This window comes from Rhipicephalus sanguineus, chromosome 2 (assembly GCF_013339695.2).
Source record: "Rhipicephalus sanguineus isolate Rsan-2018 chromosome 2, BIME_Rsan_1.4, whole genome shotgun sequence".
In the NCBI taxonomy this organism is placed as follows: domain Eukaryota; kingdom Metazoa; phylum Arthropoda; class Arachnida; order Ixodida; family Ixodidae; genus Rhipicephalus; species Rhipicephalus sanguineus.
In genome coordinates, this window is record NC_051177.1 from 33,281,293 (window position 1) to 33,299,136 (window position 17,844).

At 45.1% G+C, this 17,844-nt stretch overlaps 1 protein-coding gene across 2 annotated transcripts in view; it reads right to left on the bottom strand.

Annotated features, from left to right (window-relative positions):
• Positions 1 to 577: 577 nt before the first annotated feature.
• LOC119382682 (ecdysone-induced protein 78C) overlaps positions 578 to 17,844 on the bottom strand; it is a 141,333-nt gene continuing 124,066 nt past the window's right edge. For both annotated transcript variants that reach the window (XM_049412290.1, XM_037650484.2), the window contains exons 8-9: positions 15,625 to 15,957; positions 578 to 10,415 (exon numbers count right to left, since the gene is read on the bottom strand). In XM_049412290.1, the coding sequence (XP_049268247.1) occupies positions 15,638 to 15,957 (320 nt within the window). In that variant the 3' untranslated portion in view covers positions 578 to 10,415; positions 15,625 to 15,637. The remainder of the gene's footprint in view (positions 10,416 to 15,624; positions 15,958 to 17,844) is intronic.

The window sequence follows — 17,844 nt, forward strand, 5'->3', positions numbered from 1 at the left end:
GTCCTGCAATAAAAAAACGTGCAAATTTTGTGGAATTCCTATAAGTTGGCGCAACCTTACCACATTCAATCGGCGAGATGCACCAGCAGGAAGCCCAAAGTGTTCACCTGTACCAGGCACACTACAGGTGTGGCATGTGGCAGCTGCAATGTATTTCCTACACCAGATTTGGCAAGATCAAGACACGTGATCAATATGTACATCCAAAGATTATAGATACTCCCAAAATTTTTGTCACAGCATTGAAGTTTTCCGAGAACCCGCCACTTGCCCCATCAAAATTGAAGCCGAAAGCTGCATTGGGTTTTTCCATACAATTTGTATGCACATATTTAGCTGCCTAGCCATAGAAAATTCTCCCAGAGCGTAAGTTGGCATGTACACTGTCTCAACTGCCCCAGCGTTTATTATCTCAGGTGACAAAGATAAATTCCACGAGTTAAAAACAATCCATCTGTGAAGTGCTACCCCGATGCAACCGGGTGCATGAGCTCTCGCATGAAAGGCTGAATCTCTTATTCAAAGTTTGTGCAATACTTGCAGTGCACAAGATTTTTTGACGCTCTACGAGGACACATTGTGGACAGGGTTGAATAGACATTCCTTTATTTTGTAACAACTAGTACAGAGAACCTGTTGACACTTGTTTCCACAATGAAAACAAAGACAAGGAGGTGAGCAAAAAATATTGTGCCACATTCCCAGTAGAATGATTCTGGCAGTGATGTTTTTGGGGGGTGTGCCACTGTATGTCTCTCCTCACTGGTGCCTACTCACCGGTTGGGGGTGTAGAACAAAAAAAAGAAAAATAAAAGCCTGAAATGCACTGCACAGACATGAAAGATGTGGCTGTCTTCCACATCTGATAAAAAGAAAGCCCCATCAGCCAGTGACTTGCATAACTGCCACTGGCCAGAAAGGACGAGATATGACTCGGCTGCACTAAAGCAACCCGAAGAAACCGCCGCACCATTCGTCAACAGATGGCTGCCTACACCTAAAACACTGCACTGAAAAGTTGGCGCAAGCTCACGGTACATAGACCAAGAAAGTTCTACATACAATATATTTTACAGACCGTACAAAGCTTTCTAAAGGACAGGTCAAAGGAATGTGAGCATGATCACCAGCTGGGACTTGTCCTCTTGGTCGAGAAAAACTAAGTAAAAGAGTGGCACTGCAGCATAGTACCACAGGTGTTGGCCTGACAAAAGAGAGAGAGACAAGGCACAAGCGATAGCGCATGCTCAGCACCTGGATGGTGCAAGCTGCCTGTTCTGTTGCTTCAAGCAACAAGAGCCCAGCCAGCCATGTGGATCACGAGATTTAGTACAAGCTGCTCTCTGTCTGGTGCCCTAAAGTTTGCTTGCCTCCTTGGTATTTATTGAACAGGTGGTGAAATCCCAATACAACAAGCTGCAATGCACATATGAAAAGCCATATCTGTGCAAGAATCATCTCTGGCACAATCACAGATGGACAAGCTCAGTACAATGTAGAATCAATTAGAAAGCGTTCACCATTGCAAATTGCCATTTGAACTACGGGAGAGATTGCAGTGGGAGGTTTCGGGTAAATTCTGACAATCCTGAAGTTTTGATATTTCGAGCAGTTTTCTCCTTAAAATTCTTACTTTTTTACAAGTTGGTGTTGAATATTTCTCCTCTGAAAAGCAAGTTCTTGCTATTAAAAAAAACTGAAGCACATACAAAGTCAAGTTAGCTAAAGAAGTTTGTTAATTGCTTATGAAAAAACAGGCTGGCTACCTGCTAATAATTATAATAAAATAAAAACAAGAATGATGGTAGAAATTTTCATCATTCCATCAACGAAAAGCTCTCGCATCAAGTGGACAAGCTACACTCGTCCAAAACGATTTGGAGACAGTTCGGCAAGGACGAGCCGTGCTCACTTGAAACAGGGAAGGGGTTAATGTGTACGCAATATAAATTCCACACAACTCGCAGTTGATATGCCAGCAACAGATGAAATAGCTGGGCCTCAAAGTAAGCGAGGCACTTGTGCCTAAGCCAAGCGCCGAGCATGCATCTATTTCCTCTGCACCTCACCGGCATCTCTTTGCGATGCCAGCACCAAGCACACCTTGTACAGCCGATCGTTTTTGTACCAAGCTGCCTGGACGAGATTCTAAATGCTTTGCGTCTGTGCAGATTTCACCTGAGCTGTGCTTGGATGTCTTCTCAAAAATGGAGAAATAAAAGTGTGGGCCAAGAGGGAAAAAAAAAAAAAGAAAAGCCCTAAACTATACACAGAACAACAAGTACACTTGCAACGGTTACGAGACATGCAAGACATACTGCTCACTTGACTGCTCGTGTATAACACATCACCTGCACCACTCACCTCCACAATATAGGCGAGTCTGTCTTGTATTTTTTTTTAATATAAAGAACAAACATTCAAGTATTAACAGTGCTCTAACACTTGGAAGGGCTCGCAACCAACAATCACACCTCTGGACGAAACAGGCACAGACCCTTAAAAAAATTACATCAAGGTGACGAACAACAGCTACCTACAGCTTTGCAAGATGGTCTCCGCATCCAAGAAGTCAGATTTGTCTGCAGTAAAGTACGCAGAAGTGGTGGTCAAAAGTAAAACAATGATATACTAAAAGCTGTCACTTACTACGCTTTTTTTTTACAGCATAAAACCTGCCCTAGCTTAGGTGTAAAACACTCTAAAAATGTACAAAACTACGTCACTGGGAGCTGCACAAGTTAAAGTTAACGACAGAATAACATACTTCTTTGCTCTAAGCTTCCAAGGGATTCATCTGAAGCATGTTGCAAAAGGAGGTCTCTTCCCAGCAGGCAATCAACATTCACGTTTTCGGGCTCTGTACAACTAGTGCAATACAAAGTGGAGAATTGTGCTATAAACAACAAAAAATGAACTTTTTTTTCATCTCAAGTGTATAAAGTTTGATTCATGGGGACATCTTGTAATGTACAAGATTGTATTTAAGGAAGCCGACCACCGAACTGTCAACGGACTACAAAAGAGGGGGAAAAAAGGAACTTTTTAATTTTGATTGTTATGTGGATTGCATGTTTACATAACGTGTGCAAAGACTGATTTGTGAGTGAAAAAAATAAAACCAATGCCCGCCCAACAACCTTAATGTAGATGTTATCAATCTTGTATGCATGACTGCCTCCACACACTCGCCACCAACACATTCAAACATCTTCAAAACAACTTCTATAAAATCACTTTCATTGCTCCGTCGAAAGACTACACCCTCGTATCTAATACACACACACACCAGCGTGAATATAGAAAATGGTTACTGCCAGTGACTGTGGCATATCAAGCAGCTACAAAAGCTTCCATTCATAGTAACTTGAGCATTTACACACAAACTGCATGATATAAACAAAAGGAACGCAAGAACTCTAGAGGAAATGTCGTAGTTTCTTCTGCACAGGTGTACAAAGTACCACTAAAAGCACCGGGTGAACTACACTCGGGTACTAACAATTCATGAAAAAGGAAAAAAAAGGAAGCTACGTTGCCATAGATGAAAAAGTGCCGTAGCTCCAAGCATGCAAAAGCTCATGCGGAAAATAAGGCCACGAATTCGTCTGGCAGTATTGTAATTCACAAATTATTTAAGCCACTGGAATGTTTCGACACCAACCAACACAACTCTTAGCTGCCTATGCATATATGTGGTGCCACGCAAAACAAACTGTGGCTGGCTATGTGAGACATTGGTAGACAGTGCATATTATGAGTTCACACTTTCAACAGAGGGCAGCATGTACACCAAGTGTTGGTGCACGTCCTTCTCAAGTTCAGTTAACAATGTCAACTGAGCACTGATCGCAAAGCAAGTTGGCATGTTAGTGGAATTTAAGGTAGCAAAATTGTCAAGTTGGGCATACTCAAAGACACTGGGGTGATACAGGGATCCTATAGTAAGCCATCTTGAGAGCAACGGCAGCAACAAGCATCTCGCTTCTGTGTGCGGAAATCATTAGCTTGGTTGTCACAGTAAATCAGGATAACAGGAGCAACCTAAATAACCAATCCATGAAATTTCTCTCGTACATTGTTGGCTCTGTTAATGCGTTGCGATGTCGGTAGTTTCAAAGAGTCATGAAAGTTTAAAAACGCAGCAACAGTCAAGCATATCCAGTTCTGAAACCATGTTTTGCAGCAACTCATTTAATCTTCAATAGCTTTTGCCAGATATCAAGGTAGCTAGCTTGCTGCCAAACCACTGCTTTGGTCAGGAATGTCTCCTCACTGCTAAAAGATGAGAAATCCTATGAACAGATGGGAAAGAATTTCTACGGTAATAAGCCTCACCAATGCTGCTGTTCTACCGTGTGCGAAAGCACCGACTTGCTTGCTGATCAATGTTGGCGTGACATTGTTAAAACGCAGGCATCTTGCACACCTCGGCGTACAAGCCAGCCCTCCATTACTAGGCCTTGTGCCAAAGCTACGCGGATTGGGCAGTTGGCATCTTGCACCCCTACTTAAACATCACCAACCAACAACCTATATAGCAGCAGATTATGATGATGATGAGTTTGAAGAGGGGCGATAATGGTTGCTATCAATCTGGCTCGGGTAACAAAGAATCGCAGGAACAGTGAGCAACTGCAGTATGCATTAGAATGAAGGCTGGGCAAGAGCTTGGCAGTGAACCACAACTTCACGCATGCAAACATACACACACTTGTCAACAAATGGGGGCAAGTCTCCAGATGACACCGAACGAGAAGGGGACGCCGCTGTCGTTTTCAAAGATGCCGCCGCATAGCTTGAGCCCAGCTCCAAGTGGGGATGGCAGCGGCGGAAACGGTTGCTCTGTGAGTGCCCACGTCCACTGGCCGAGCCCAAAGAGAGGACGCTGGTCGGTGTTCTGGCAACCGTTGCATTTGTGCGCATGCATGACACGAAACGGGCACATTCCTCTGCACAATTCAAATGGCGGCACTCTGCTCTGGAACTCGGCTACCTTCGAAAATGCAAATTCACTGGCGGCACTGGAGAGCACGGCAGCACACTGGCACACCATGACGCGCACTGACATCCTGTTCTGGGGCAGACAGATGCAAGGCAGCACCGCTCGAGGAAAAAGTGTAAAGCAAGGACCTTTAAAGAGGAAACCATTCCTTATGCATAAAGGTGCACAGAAAAAGGGTTTGCACAACATACTGCACCACTGTATCACTTGAAACAAAACATAAATGTTTTTTCAATGAATGTTACAGCAAAGTGCTTGTGACCTGTCACACGCTGCTCTCTTACATAATATCCTGAGCATAGGTAATAAAATCATCTCTCCTTCCAAGACATAGCTAATTGTGCATGTGGATTTCCGAAACAACTGAAAACTTAGTCCTAAAGAAAATTTAAAACTGCAATGTTGCGATTCACAATGTAGCTGCTATAATTGCCGCCCGCTTGAAACACTCCTCTTGCATTGGAATAACGCTGCTATATTTTTAACGGTCTATAAGGCAAACGAAGAATCGCCTAACCATCAGTGGAACCTGTGAAGGCCTTTCCAAGATTTATTGGCAGTGAAGTGGAACAGGTTCATAAGACTGATGGCCCGACTACTAGTGAACCGACATTGCTCACATGTTCCCATGATCATGATGTGTAGAAAATGGTGTCATGCATAGGCTCTAGAGAGAAAAAAAACTAGCACAAGAAGTGCAGATACAATGTTAGGGATGAACTGAAGTGCATGTTAGGAGAAGATGGCGACCTGCTTTGTTCACATACAGTCTAGCTTGAATACAACCATGGAACATTAAAAGAAATTATTGTTTAAAAGAGAAAGGAAGTGGAGCATGAATAATGCTCACGAACATGTACACCATATTTTGCAGATGCCATCAGTGGCTCCAGGTATTCAGAACACAGATTACAGCTACATAAAAGTGTGCCACAACACACTCCTCAGTGAAGCTGCAAGAGCTGCCAGTCTTTTTTTTTCTGAATAGCCATATGGATGCTCACAATGTTTTTTTAAACAGAGTGGAAATTGCAACAAAGATTGCTGAAAGACCGAGCAGTTTAAAAAAAAAAGCTTATTTTATTACATTTAACTTTGTCACCAAAATAAATACGCATAACTCCATCCGATACTACACGAAACAATAAAAGACTGCCATACGCAACTGTGTACCAACTGTCACGTTACTCTTTTTGTACTATGGGCAAAACTGCAATTTTTCGGTTAATTTGATCTTAACAATAAGCCCCTCTGGCACCCACACATTCATACGGGCTGTAACTTTCGTTATTTCGATTCCAAAATTGGCCCCCGCCAGACACAGTTAAAGGGACACTAAATAGCAAAACGATTTTTCTCGCATTAGTAAAGTAGTCTTCCACGATACCAAAAACACCACGCTTGCTGCAAGAAGACGCTTAATAAGCGAGAAAACGCGCAAGAAGAAAATACAGGTGGCGACGCCACCTTGGAATTCCCGCACCATTCGCCGTGACGTCACATATTTTTGACGGCGCCTTCTTGGGCCTACTTAGTTCCTAATCGGTTAAATCGAAGTACATTGTCCTCTGAGGGGGCCAGAGACTTGACATAACTAGTTTGTGGAAATTTCGTCGAGCCAGTGGCGCCAAGGTACGTTAAATGCTCTTTGAAGTCTTTTACGTCACGAATTACAAAGTTCGGCGCGAAATTTAAAAATGAAACTTTGAACTTGGTTTTCTCCTCTAATAATAAACCTATGGTGGTGACATAAACTACACAAGAGTTCTCCAAGCACACTTTATCAATCTAAACCAATTCATTGTTTCTCTTTAGTGTCCCTTTAAACCTCAATATAACGAAGTATTTCAATACCTTGATTTGGGCGATTTGATGCAACTTTAGAGAGTACTTGAAAAGTACAAACGACAAAGACGAAAGAAACACATACAACAGCACTGGCCAGTCCTGTTGTGTTTCTTTCTTACCTATATACAGGATGTCCCAGCTATCACGCAGCACGATTAAAAAAAAAAAAAAAAAAGGAACGGCGTTATGCGAAGCAAACCTGCTGCATATTGTTCCTAATAATAATATCTGGGATTTTACGTCCCAAAACCACGATATGATTATGAGAGACGCTGTAGTGGAGGGCTCCGGAAATTTCGACCATCTGGTGTTCTTTAACGTGCGCATATTGTTCCTAGTACACTGGAGTAGCCACTGCTATTTTTTTCGTTAATGAGGTTTAACTAATTAGTCATAATTATTTTTGTAACTCGACAAGTACTCACCTAATTGTCAAAATGTCACTGAGCCGTATGTAGGCATGTTCAAATGGCATCTAACTGCGCCACTTTCAACAACGTGCTAATTGTGCGCTCATTTTTTTCCGGTTGATCAAGAAAGCCCGCGAAATATGAAAAGTGACATATGACTAGACTGTTGCCCATGTCAGGAACCAGCGCCCTCATACAGGCCCCCTATAAGGTGGACAGTATCGAGGAAAAAATGCAGAAAGAAAAAAAAAATGTATCGCCCTATCTGCCACTCCCCGGCCTAAGAAACGCACCGCTTGGTTTTACAGAGTCAAGCGTAATCAGAACACCTGCCACGTTATCAATGAGAACAGTCAGCAATGAGATATGGATAATGATTGTGGCGTACTATTCAACGGAATGAATCCCAGCGAAATTGCACGCATATCGTTGGTGCCTGACCTGTACCCTTGACAAATGCGGAACGCTGTCTCTGGCAACGGACAACAGGCAAAGCAGTTGCTTGCGTTAAGCTTATTTGAGGGCGCTGGTTTCCTTTGCGGGTGGGAGCATAGTCACATGTTACTTTTCATATTTCGCGGGCTTTCTTTATCAGCCGGAAAAAATGAGTACATAATTAGTACGTTGTTGAAAGTAGCACAGTTAGATGCCATTTGAACATGCCTACATATGCCTCATTGACATTTTGACAATTAGGTGAGTAGTTGTTGAGTTACAAATATAGTTATGACTAATTAATTAAACCTCATTAACGTAAAAAATAACAGTGGCTAATCCAGTGCACTAGAAACAATATGCAGTAGGTTTGCTTCGAGTAACACCATTCCTCTTTTCTTAAATCGTGCTGTGTTATAGCTGGGACACCCTGTATATATAGAACTCTTTTGTGATCCCCTTTAGATTCAATATATCCGAGTTTGACTATCGCAGAGCTCCCTCTTCATTATCCTGAACTCAGATAGAAGCTGTTCTGGACTCTGAAGTACATAGGATAAATTCTCAACAGAAGCAATCGAAACAGCTGCCCTCATCGCAAATGAAAGTTTTCTTTTGTGCAAGGGCACTGCTGCAGCTAGTTTTAATTAGGAGCCAACTGATTTCTTTTTGTTCCTTTTTAATATGCTTGCAGTTACAAGCCACATTACTATAGGGTTCTATAAAATTATGCGGATTTTCAATGAGAAAGCCAACTTAAACGACTGTTGAACCAATGTATAGTGGTGACCGAAATTTGCGATGCCATACCGTGTCTTGCCCGACTGTTCTAGCATATGCGCCGTGTCTTGTGTATACGCCCCAAATTAGGGTGCTGTAATTCAGGTTGTCGCCTTGCTTTCACGAGATTTAAGATCGCAGATGTCTTGGGTTTCTGACATTGGATGGTTTTCGATGCTGTGCGTTCATCGGAGTGAGTGGAAAGCAAGTGGTACAGTTCGGTGAACGTAATAGCGTTGGCATCGCATCCCCAAGCTACAACTGAGGCTTTGAGGACAAGCCACAGTGGCAGAATAGGCGTGATAGCTCAGCTAACCCTATCACCACAGTGTGTTAAACCTGAATTTCTTTCAGCTTCACGCGTGACATGGACCTCACAGGTGCTACATCAAGTTACGGACTCCATATCCATGTTTGTAAACTCGACTTGCTGTGCAACCAGCAGGAAAGAAGGAGGGAGACAGGAAAGAGCGCAGTCCAATTTTCAATTTCCATATCCAATTCTCAAGAAAATTTATTCTCTTTTTTTTTTTACATAATTGAATTAGTTTTTTCTAGTGCCGTATTGTTAAAATGTTCTTGTGCAAAAAAGAAGCCTTTGATGACTGGACAATGTATAAAAGGTTGAATTTCAATCTAAGGAACTCTCGGTATGACAAAGTAAATGGCCGATTTTACAGGCGTTGCTATGTCAGGGTTTAACTGTATTTCACACGACTGGTCAGAATAGGTGTGCCTGATCCCAATGATGACACCAACGGCTGTAGAAACTGTCTTGTAGGTGCTGCGGGTGTCGGAAGACACACAATCAGCTGAAATGCCAATTTAAAGCTGATCTTGATGAAATTTTGATGTTGAAACAACTGCTTTAAATCGATGACAACCACACGAGTGCCTTTCCCTAAGAAAATTGACATGGAAAATTGAAAAGAGGATAAAGAAATGGCTGGCTACTGTAAAGAAACTTTTTTTCATGGCTCCAAGTAGGCATTGAATGGTCAAACATAGCCTCGTAGTACATTTTACATGACAAGATACCTAAAATAATGAACGGCGGTGGAGCTTCTCATATAACGGCTAAAGGGTATGAAGAGCTGATGCTGCCTAAAACAATGTACACTATACATTATAAGCACAGTTACAACGAACACCAAATCTTTTTGCATTGAAAGTACACGCGTCAAGCGGGCACTGCGCTTTCTCACACGCACACCTAAACCAATGCACCCAACTAGGGACACATAAAGGAAGACGGGCTAGCCGTAAAACTAACCGACAAGAACAGCCTGTCTTTTATCACCGTATAGTTGCTCTTGCTGACTGAGTTTAGATAAAATCTACAGTCAAAACTAGAATGACGATGCACCAATTACAGCCTTTCTAAGCTTTCCTGTTGCATTGGACTTGGAAAACATTGGGCAAGATTTGTACAACTGCAACTCTTGTGTGCTGGCCTAATAGAAGACATGCATCAAGGTGGGTATGTTCATTGTTCTCATTCGCGGAGTCCTGTGTGGCTGCGTGTTAACCCCCTGCTGGAGGAGCTGGCATCACATGCCATGTCAAGGTTGACAACAGACTTAGAACCGTGTTTTTGCCAACGCAACGTTATCTAGAAACCCAGAGCGGCTAAAGCAATTCCGTGCCATTCCACCCATGTGGACTGCCCCAGAACAGGAATGCCTATGAGATGTCCACGAAAGGCGATCGTTCCAGGAGGGTCCTCGGGACAGCACAGTGCGAGGTGTCGCGAGAACACTGCGGGCTCGTCGTGTGTGCCGTGGTTACGGCATGAAGAAATAAATTACTGATGATGGACACAAAAGGTCCCACAATGAGATTCTTGCAGGAGTCTGCAGATGCTTCACGGGTATCGGTCCAGATTCACACCACTCAAAACATTGGCGAGGACCGATGGCCCTGCTGAGATGGGCTACCTGTAAAGAACAATGTGAACAGTGTTGCAAAGAAAGCTCCGATGCGCACGAAAAAGTGACACCTGTAGCAACAGTGGCTTTTAGGGGAGATGTGGGGCTAAATGTCACCTTTTGAACGGCTGCACTAATTTTGATGAAAATTTGAGGGATGGCTAATATTCTTGATATTAGGACATATTCCAATTTCGAGCACCCTAGCACGAATACAAAAAAAACCTACAGCTGCTATAATGATCAATCATGTATGTAACTTAGGAAAACTATCGTTTCAAAAATAATGAAAATATATGAGTTATATATAATTTTATGTCCTCTAGAAGATTTGTAGTGCAGGATAAGGCCATTCACGCATTTTTTATGACGTTTCTGTAAAAGTGCCATAACTCTAAAATGCGAAGATTTTTTTTTCCTTATCACTGCGTGTCAGACTAGTGACTTTATTTGTTTGTTAGAAACTCCATAGCATTCAAAAAAGTACCTTATATTGTTCCTTACAAAATTTCAGTCTAAAACAACCTACAGCTTTTGGCAAAGCAGTTTGGAAGTAATAATTTTCCTAAGCGGCTTGTTCCCCCAAAAAATGCGAACTGAGAGAAATGTGTGAAGATTTCACAACATGCTATTTACAGTGGAACCTCGTTAATGCGTACCTGCCGGGAATGCCGCATAACTATGCACTAAACGGTAGTACGCATTAACCAACCAGGAAAAATTTCGCATCTCCTCGCGTACCCCATCGCCGCCAGCAAAGAAGTAAATACAGTACCACAGCAAATATTGCCTAAAGTACCCATTGCAAAGCCTTTTCTTTCTCTTTGCCAAAGTGGAGAAAAGATTCTGGTACTCTCGCACGACTGTCCGATAGCGTGCGGTGGCGAAGGCAAGGAGCATTTCGGAACTATTACAGGGTCTGGTATACGCAGTGACCGACATAAGGCAGTTTTAGAATAGCGTACGCAAAGCTTTGCGTTGGCCTTTCGGGCAACTGCGCATGCGTCGTACGCTAACCACTTGCGGGCTCCCGTTAAGTGACGGAAATATCGGGCCGCAAACGCTAACGCTAACTTAGCGTTCGCTATTCTAAAACTGCCTATAGGGACAGAACGGACAGTGTCGGCTTTCCGCGATATATGTGCGTGTGTCTGTACCGCGATGTGCTCCTAAACGGAAACTGACTCAGTTTCAGTGAAACACGCTACAGCTGCGTGGAGCCGATTGTCTTCTGGCTAGTTGCGTGCAGCGCGTCGCCTTCTTGGTTCACGCCGTCTCTGCCGGGCCACTTGCTGTACTGCACACGCGCATTTGTCGAGGGAGTGTTCTTCGTACCCACTTCGCTCCAGACCGTGCACAGATGCGGCGAGTAGCTCGTTTGGTTAATGCGGCGATGACGAACTTCCTGCAAGCGATGCGCACTTCGTGACGCTCTAGCGGTCCTGGCAGTGGACGGAAGCGCGTTTGGGTGGTCGCCCAATAAAAGCGTGCTGTATGGTTACAACAGCGCTACGCTTGCTGTGCCGTACGCTTGAGTTTAACATGATAGCGTCGATGCAAAGAGGTTTCGCGTCGCCCACGACCAGCAACGCTCAACTCCGCAACAGCGAGCTGCCCCACACAACGACGCGGCAGGGATCGGCGGCCCAGCGCATGCAGGTTGTCGCCTATTAAGGCGTGCAGTAGGCTTGAAGTAGTGCTGCGCTGCACGCGTGCCCGAGCAGATATCTGAAGATACCTATTGTGATAAGGTTGCAGGCGATAAGTCATGCTGGCGCGTTCGTCGGTGGCCGCCGGCTCACCTTCGTTCTTTCCCAATGCTTACCCGCAAAGGCGTCATCGCAATCGCGCGGAAGTCGGAATCAGTGATGGACTAATCTACGCACTTCTCGAAAAGACGGAAAACCTTTGGCGGCACATTATGGCGTCCGGAAGTTCAGCGACGCAGCAAAATTTTATGCCACAAAAAGTTATCGTGGTACGCAGCTAAGGTATGCACTAACCGATAGGCGTAGGACGAAGCACTACGTCTTAAGCGGTCAACAAATGCATTAGGCTCTATGAGACTCGGTCGGGGATTCGTTGCAACTACGTTTTAACCGTTCGTACGCTTAAAGCGGGTACGTATTAACGAGGTTTGACTGTATTTCGTAGGTAAAAAAAAAAATCAAAGTGACCTCCTGCACAATTACAGCCTTCCTCATCAACATAACACTGTTCTATGACAATTTCATGCAATAGACTTTTTTCGCAGTGTTCGAGCTGTGAATGTTGCTCACAACACGTTTTGGTCACAAAACGGACCACGCGCTGAGTGCAATGAACATCCAGGAAAATGAATATATAAGCCGAGTGGCACACAAACACAGCAGGAGTAACTCAGAATTGACGCGAATGCAGCGACAGATGGTCACGTGATACATTTCCGCCAATTCAGTTCCAGATTTCCAGAGACTATGATGTCGGCGCGCGGCTGAAAGTGTGCCTTTTTAATTTAGTTGCTTGTCCACTGATGTACTCTCGACAGAAGGTCTTCTGTGACAAAAACGTGCGAAAAATAAACAATCTTACACGGGTGTTCACTTCACGTTCGGCTTCTTGCCCACATTGCAGCCGTGTCTTCAAAGGAGTGTTTCAGAGACGTTCTCCCCAGCAAATTAGCATCACCCTCTCGCAAAAAGAATTTTTAAAAATTCTTTTCTACTGTACAGATGACAACCAAACTTGGTGAGCATGTTCTTTAATAAACCATCTATCCAAAGCAACTCAAATTTGAAAATGCACATTTTTTTTCGAAAAAGCTGGGCACTGAAGCCTTTCGCAGAAGATCGAGATGATCTGAAGGGGGTATGGTAGGGTAAACAGGTTGCCCTGGTTTCAGCTTCATATCCGAGGAACCGTTCCATATTTTGTTGTGAAATTTTGCATGCCCGCTCAATAAGAAAGGTTGTGGCCTTCAGCCTGTGCAGTTTTGACCCTGCAGCCTTTATTACTTGTTTCTGGTTGAGTACCAAATTTAGGCTGGTGTACAAAATTAATTGTACCTGTTCTCAGAAAGCAAAAACAGTATGAGCGTGAAATTTCGCACGCTTATTCCACATGATCTTGGTATCAACCCCTACCTATAAGAATGAGCTCCTACATTTAACTCACAAGAAAAAGAAATAGTATCCCCACTTGTCACATGTCATGAGAGAGACTTTCCAATTAATCTTTTTGTTTTTCCTAATCATAAACAGTTTTTCGAAGTGGAAGAGGCTTAGGTATAATCTGATAAAATTTCAGCACGATCGGTCAGATAGTTTTCAAAAAAGGTATATCTAGTTTGGAAAATTTTCAAAGAAAGTGATCCCAAGAAAAACACACTTTTATGTCTAAAAACGTGCACGGAACACGCTCAAAACGTACAGCAGTGACTATGCTACGAAAGCATTTTGGTGGGAAAATTTGCAATCAAAACGTATGAAACTGGTAGGAAGTGTAGGAAGTGAATATATTCAACCGATCTAGCCATAATTATTATAAGAAAGATGCATACACGCAGAAACAATGATGGAAAAGAGGGCTCTCATCTGTTAGAAGGCGCGGTCTATGGCGCCATTTTTGAATGACGAAGCATTTCTACGCGCTCGCCCATGCACTGTTTTGCTCCTCAGTGTGTATTATTCTTTAGTAATGAAAAAAAAATTGCTTTTTTTTAAATTTATCTACCTTACCATAAGAGCATAACAATTAGGAAGTGGTTTTGCAGCAGCTGCTTGGGCTTGTACTACCCTCTCTCAGCACACAGCTCGAACTGACAAATGCCGATTACAGTAGAACCCCGCTGATACGTTTTTGAAGGGACCGTAGGAAATAAACGTAAGAGACGGGAAACGCAAGAGTCGAAAAACAGGAAAAACGACAAATATTTAGTGGTATAAAATTTTATTTCAATGCTTTCGCGTGAAAAAACCGTGCAACGTTGCCTGGTGCTTTTACTCATGTCCGAGCAGCACGAAAAGTTTTTCGAGCACCTGCAGTCACATCCTTTTCATAAATCTAGTGCCACCGCGGCCGAAACCTGACAAGCGATCCCTCATGGCGACACCTTCGCGAGATTGTCACCGGTTGCGTCGGCGTCTCCGATCGATACTGTAGGACCACTGGCATAGTGTTGGACCACTGTGGCTTGTAGTAAACGGCTTGCGTAAGTAGAAGTACCCCCGAAAGCGGCTCCACCAACTCCTAAATTCCGTCACTGGTGCACACATTGGCGCACTCAGCCACGATATAGTCGACGGATAGAAACGCGGAGCTGGGGACGGCGTCATCCACAGAAATGTAATCAACGTATGCGATATTTTTTAGTACCAACAGCTGTAGGTGTGAAATAACTAAGCACCAGCGCGGCGAGTGAGAGCGCGAACCGCGCGCATGACCACGCGAACTCCAATGAGCTCGAACCCCTCCAACAAATAACAATGATGATGAGTCTACGCCAATATGATGGCAGAAGTAAATGCCAATCTCGAAGGCCTTGCTTTTGCAAGCAATTACATCATAGACACCATCTTTGCAATACAAATCTCAAAGGCTATGCTTTTGTTTGCGTCAACTGAAAGTATCTGTCGCTTGCACCTCTCATGCGGCTAACGTTACGGTCAAACCAGGCCAAGCTGCGTGAAAAGTCACCATGGCCGCTCTCTTCGGTAGTCGCTCGGTTGGCTCGGAGTGCACTTCGCGACGTATCATACGGGAACGGTCCCCCAGTTATGACGTAACAGAGGGGTTCCCTATACATTGTACCCTATGGGAGCTGTGCCGGGACCAGCGGAAAACAATGTAACAGCCAGGAAAACGCAACAGAAACGAACGTAACAGCGAGGTTCTACTGTACTGTATCAGTTGTTCAACCACCAAGGCACATGTGATCTGTTTTCATTGCATGTAATTTCTAGGATTCGAATAACATCCGGGGTTTCACGTGCCAAAACCATGATATGGTTATGAAATTTCTAGGATTTTCAAGAGGTGCATAACCAATGCAAATCGGTTAGTGGAAGTGCTCGCTTCAATGTCAGATGCATGCAGTCGCTTTGTTTACTTGCATGGGTACAAACTTTAAAACAATTGTTCTGGATGTAGCCTACACGCACCCTTCTCATTCAAGTAAGAGTCACGTGCTTCTTTGGAAAGGGGCGCCTAACGCACGCATCAAAGACAAGGGAACATGCACCTGAGAACAGCCTTCAAGAAGTAGCTGTTCCTGCCACAGCGGCGTCCTCTGTCGCCGGTTGTGGTTGCTGCGGAGTCTGTGGCTGTGCGGCAGGGATGTCGAAGATCTCCGCAAAGAGTGGGGGCAGGCGCAGGGCATGCCAGTGCGGGCGCAGCCAAGCCAAGTGCCGGGCATGTGCCAGCCCCAGGGCACGCAGGGGCCCCAGCAGGGCCAACGCCCGCCCAGGGAGCCCCGGGTCCCCCGGGTGGTTGCGACCCGCCTGCAGCCGCAGCGCCTCACACAGCCGACTCTGGCCCATGTCGATGGCCTTGCTGTCGTACAGCCCGCTGCGCTCTGCACATACGAGGCAGGGATGACACACTCAATCCTCTCAGGCGTATTCATGCATGAATGGGATTGGGAGCAGCACAAGGGATGACATCCAAGCAACACGACAAACAACGCTGAACTAGCAAGTCGATCCAACGTACCATCTGAGACACACCCATTTAAATATACACGCTGAAACTTTCATTACTTCGGTCTTGACGTAGGCCCTTGCTGGTTAGGAATTGGTTACAGAGAACAAAAGCTGAATAACTTGATTTCAGAATTCCAAGGTTACTATTACGAGAATACAGTCGACGTCCGATTTCCCGAACCCTCACGGGACCATGAAAACTTCCGGAAAATCGGGCAGTCCGGAAAAATGAATGCACGTGAAAACGCACCTTTTTGTTAGGTATTTTTCGCTGACGGAGAGGGTCACGGCCGGAGTACAAGATTCCCATTGCAATTCAGCCAATGCATTGTTTAGGTGGCTCTGAAAAGAGCCGGGGGGGGGGGGGGGGGGGGGGGGGGGGGGAAACGACGTGGCTGGCGCTACCTCATAGGTCAGCACTTGGGCACAAAGAAGTCGCTTATTTTCTTTTGCACGGTCCGCTTGCCCGCGCTCATGTCTGCCCCAATTTCAGTCAATGTCATGTTGCCACTGTACACCGATGACAGTGTCATCAGTGCTCGCGTCAACTCCGAGCTCGTTGGCTGTGTAGGAGCTGGCTCTTTGTTCTCGGTGTCAGAGTCGTCGGAATCCTCCGTAACTTGACGAATGATTTCGTCATCGGTCAACTCCGCACATAGCTCGAGGTCTTTGTCAGCGTCGGTGAAGCCCTCAAAGGTTATCCCGGCTGGAATCGTCATGCCGACAGCGAGCAGATCGTCGAAGGCAACGTCCGCGGATGGCAGTTCGTCACACACGCTGTCCACTTGGGGCGAGACGGCCGTCTTGGCGTCGAATGTGAAGCCTGCATGGCAAAAACAGTTCCGCAGAGTCTCTTGCGTAACTGCCTTCCACGATTCCGCTAGCATGCCGACGGCAGAGCTGAGGTCAACAGCGTAGCTTTTCCCGCTGTAGGAGCAGAGCACCATGCGGCTGAGCACGCGTGATTTGTAATGATGCTTCAAGTTACGAATCACGCCTTGGTCCATCGGCTGCAGGATTGCTGTGGTGTTCGGCGGCAGAAATTCAATCTGTACAGCCTTTAGGTCCTTGATGTGGCCATGCGCAGCGCAGTTATCCACAAACAGCAGAACTCTTCGATTTTGCTGCTCGAACCTTCTGTCCAGCTTGCGCACGTATGCTTCGAATAGCTGCTGCGTTACCCACGCCTTCTTATTAGCTTCATAGAGAACAGGCAGAGTTACTGCCCCCTTGAAACATCTTAGATGCTTCGACTTGCCTATTACTAGTAACGGAAGCTTCTCGCTGCCTGACATGTTGCTGCCAACGAGGACAGTGAGCCACTCCTTGCTGTGCTTGCCGCCATGGCAGGGGTCACCAGCAAATGCAAGCGTTTTCTCTGGCAGCAGCTTGTAAAACAGTCCAGTTTCGTCGCAGCTGAAAATATCATTAGGTGGAAACTGCTGAAGCAAGGACTGCAGCTTTCCATCCCGATATTCGGCAACAACGGAATCGTCAACGGCGCCGCTTTCTCCGCACATCTTCTTGAACTTCAAGTCATTGCGGCTCTTGAAATTGTGAAGCCATCCATCGCTGAACTTGAAGTCCTTCACGTTCATCTGAAGCGCGAAAACCTCCGCCTTCTGCTTCAGGATGTCGCCTGACACCGGGATTTTCTTAGCGATCATGGCACCGAGCCACACGAGAAGCGCTTCCTCGAGCTGCGGGTAAACACCCCGACTCGCATTTCTCTTTCCAGCCCCGATTGATTTGGCAGCCAC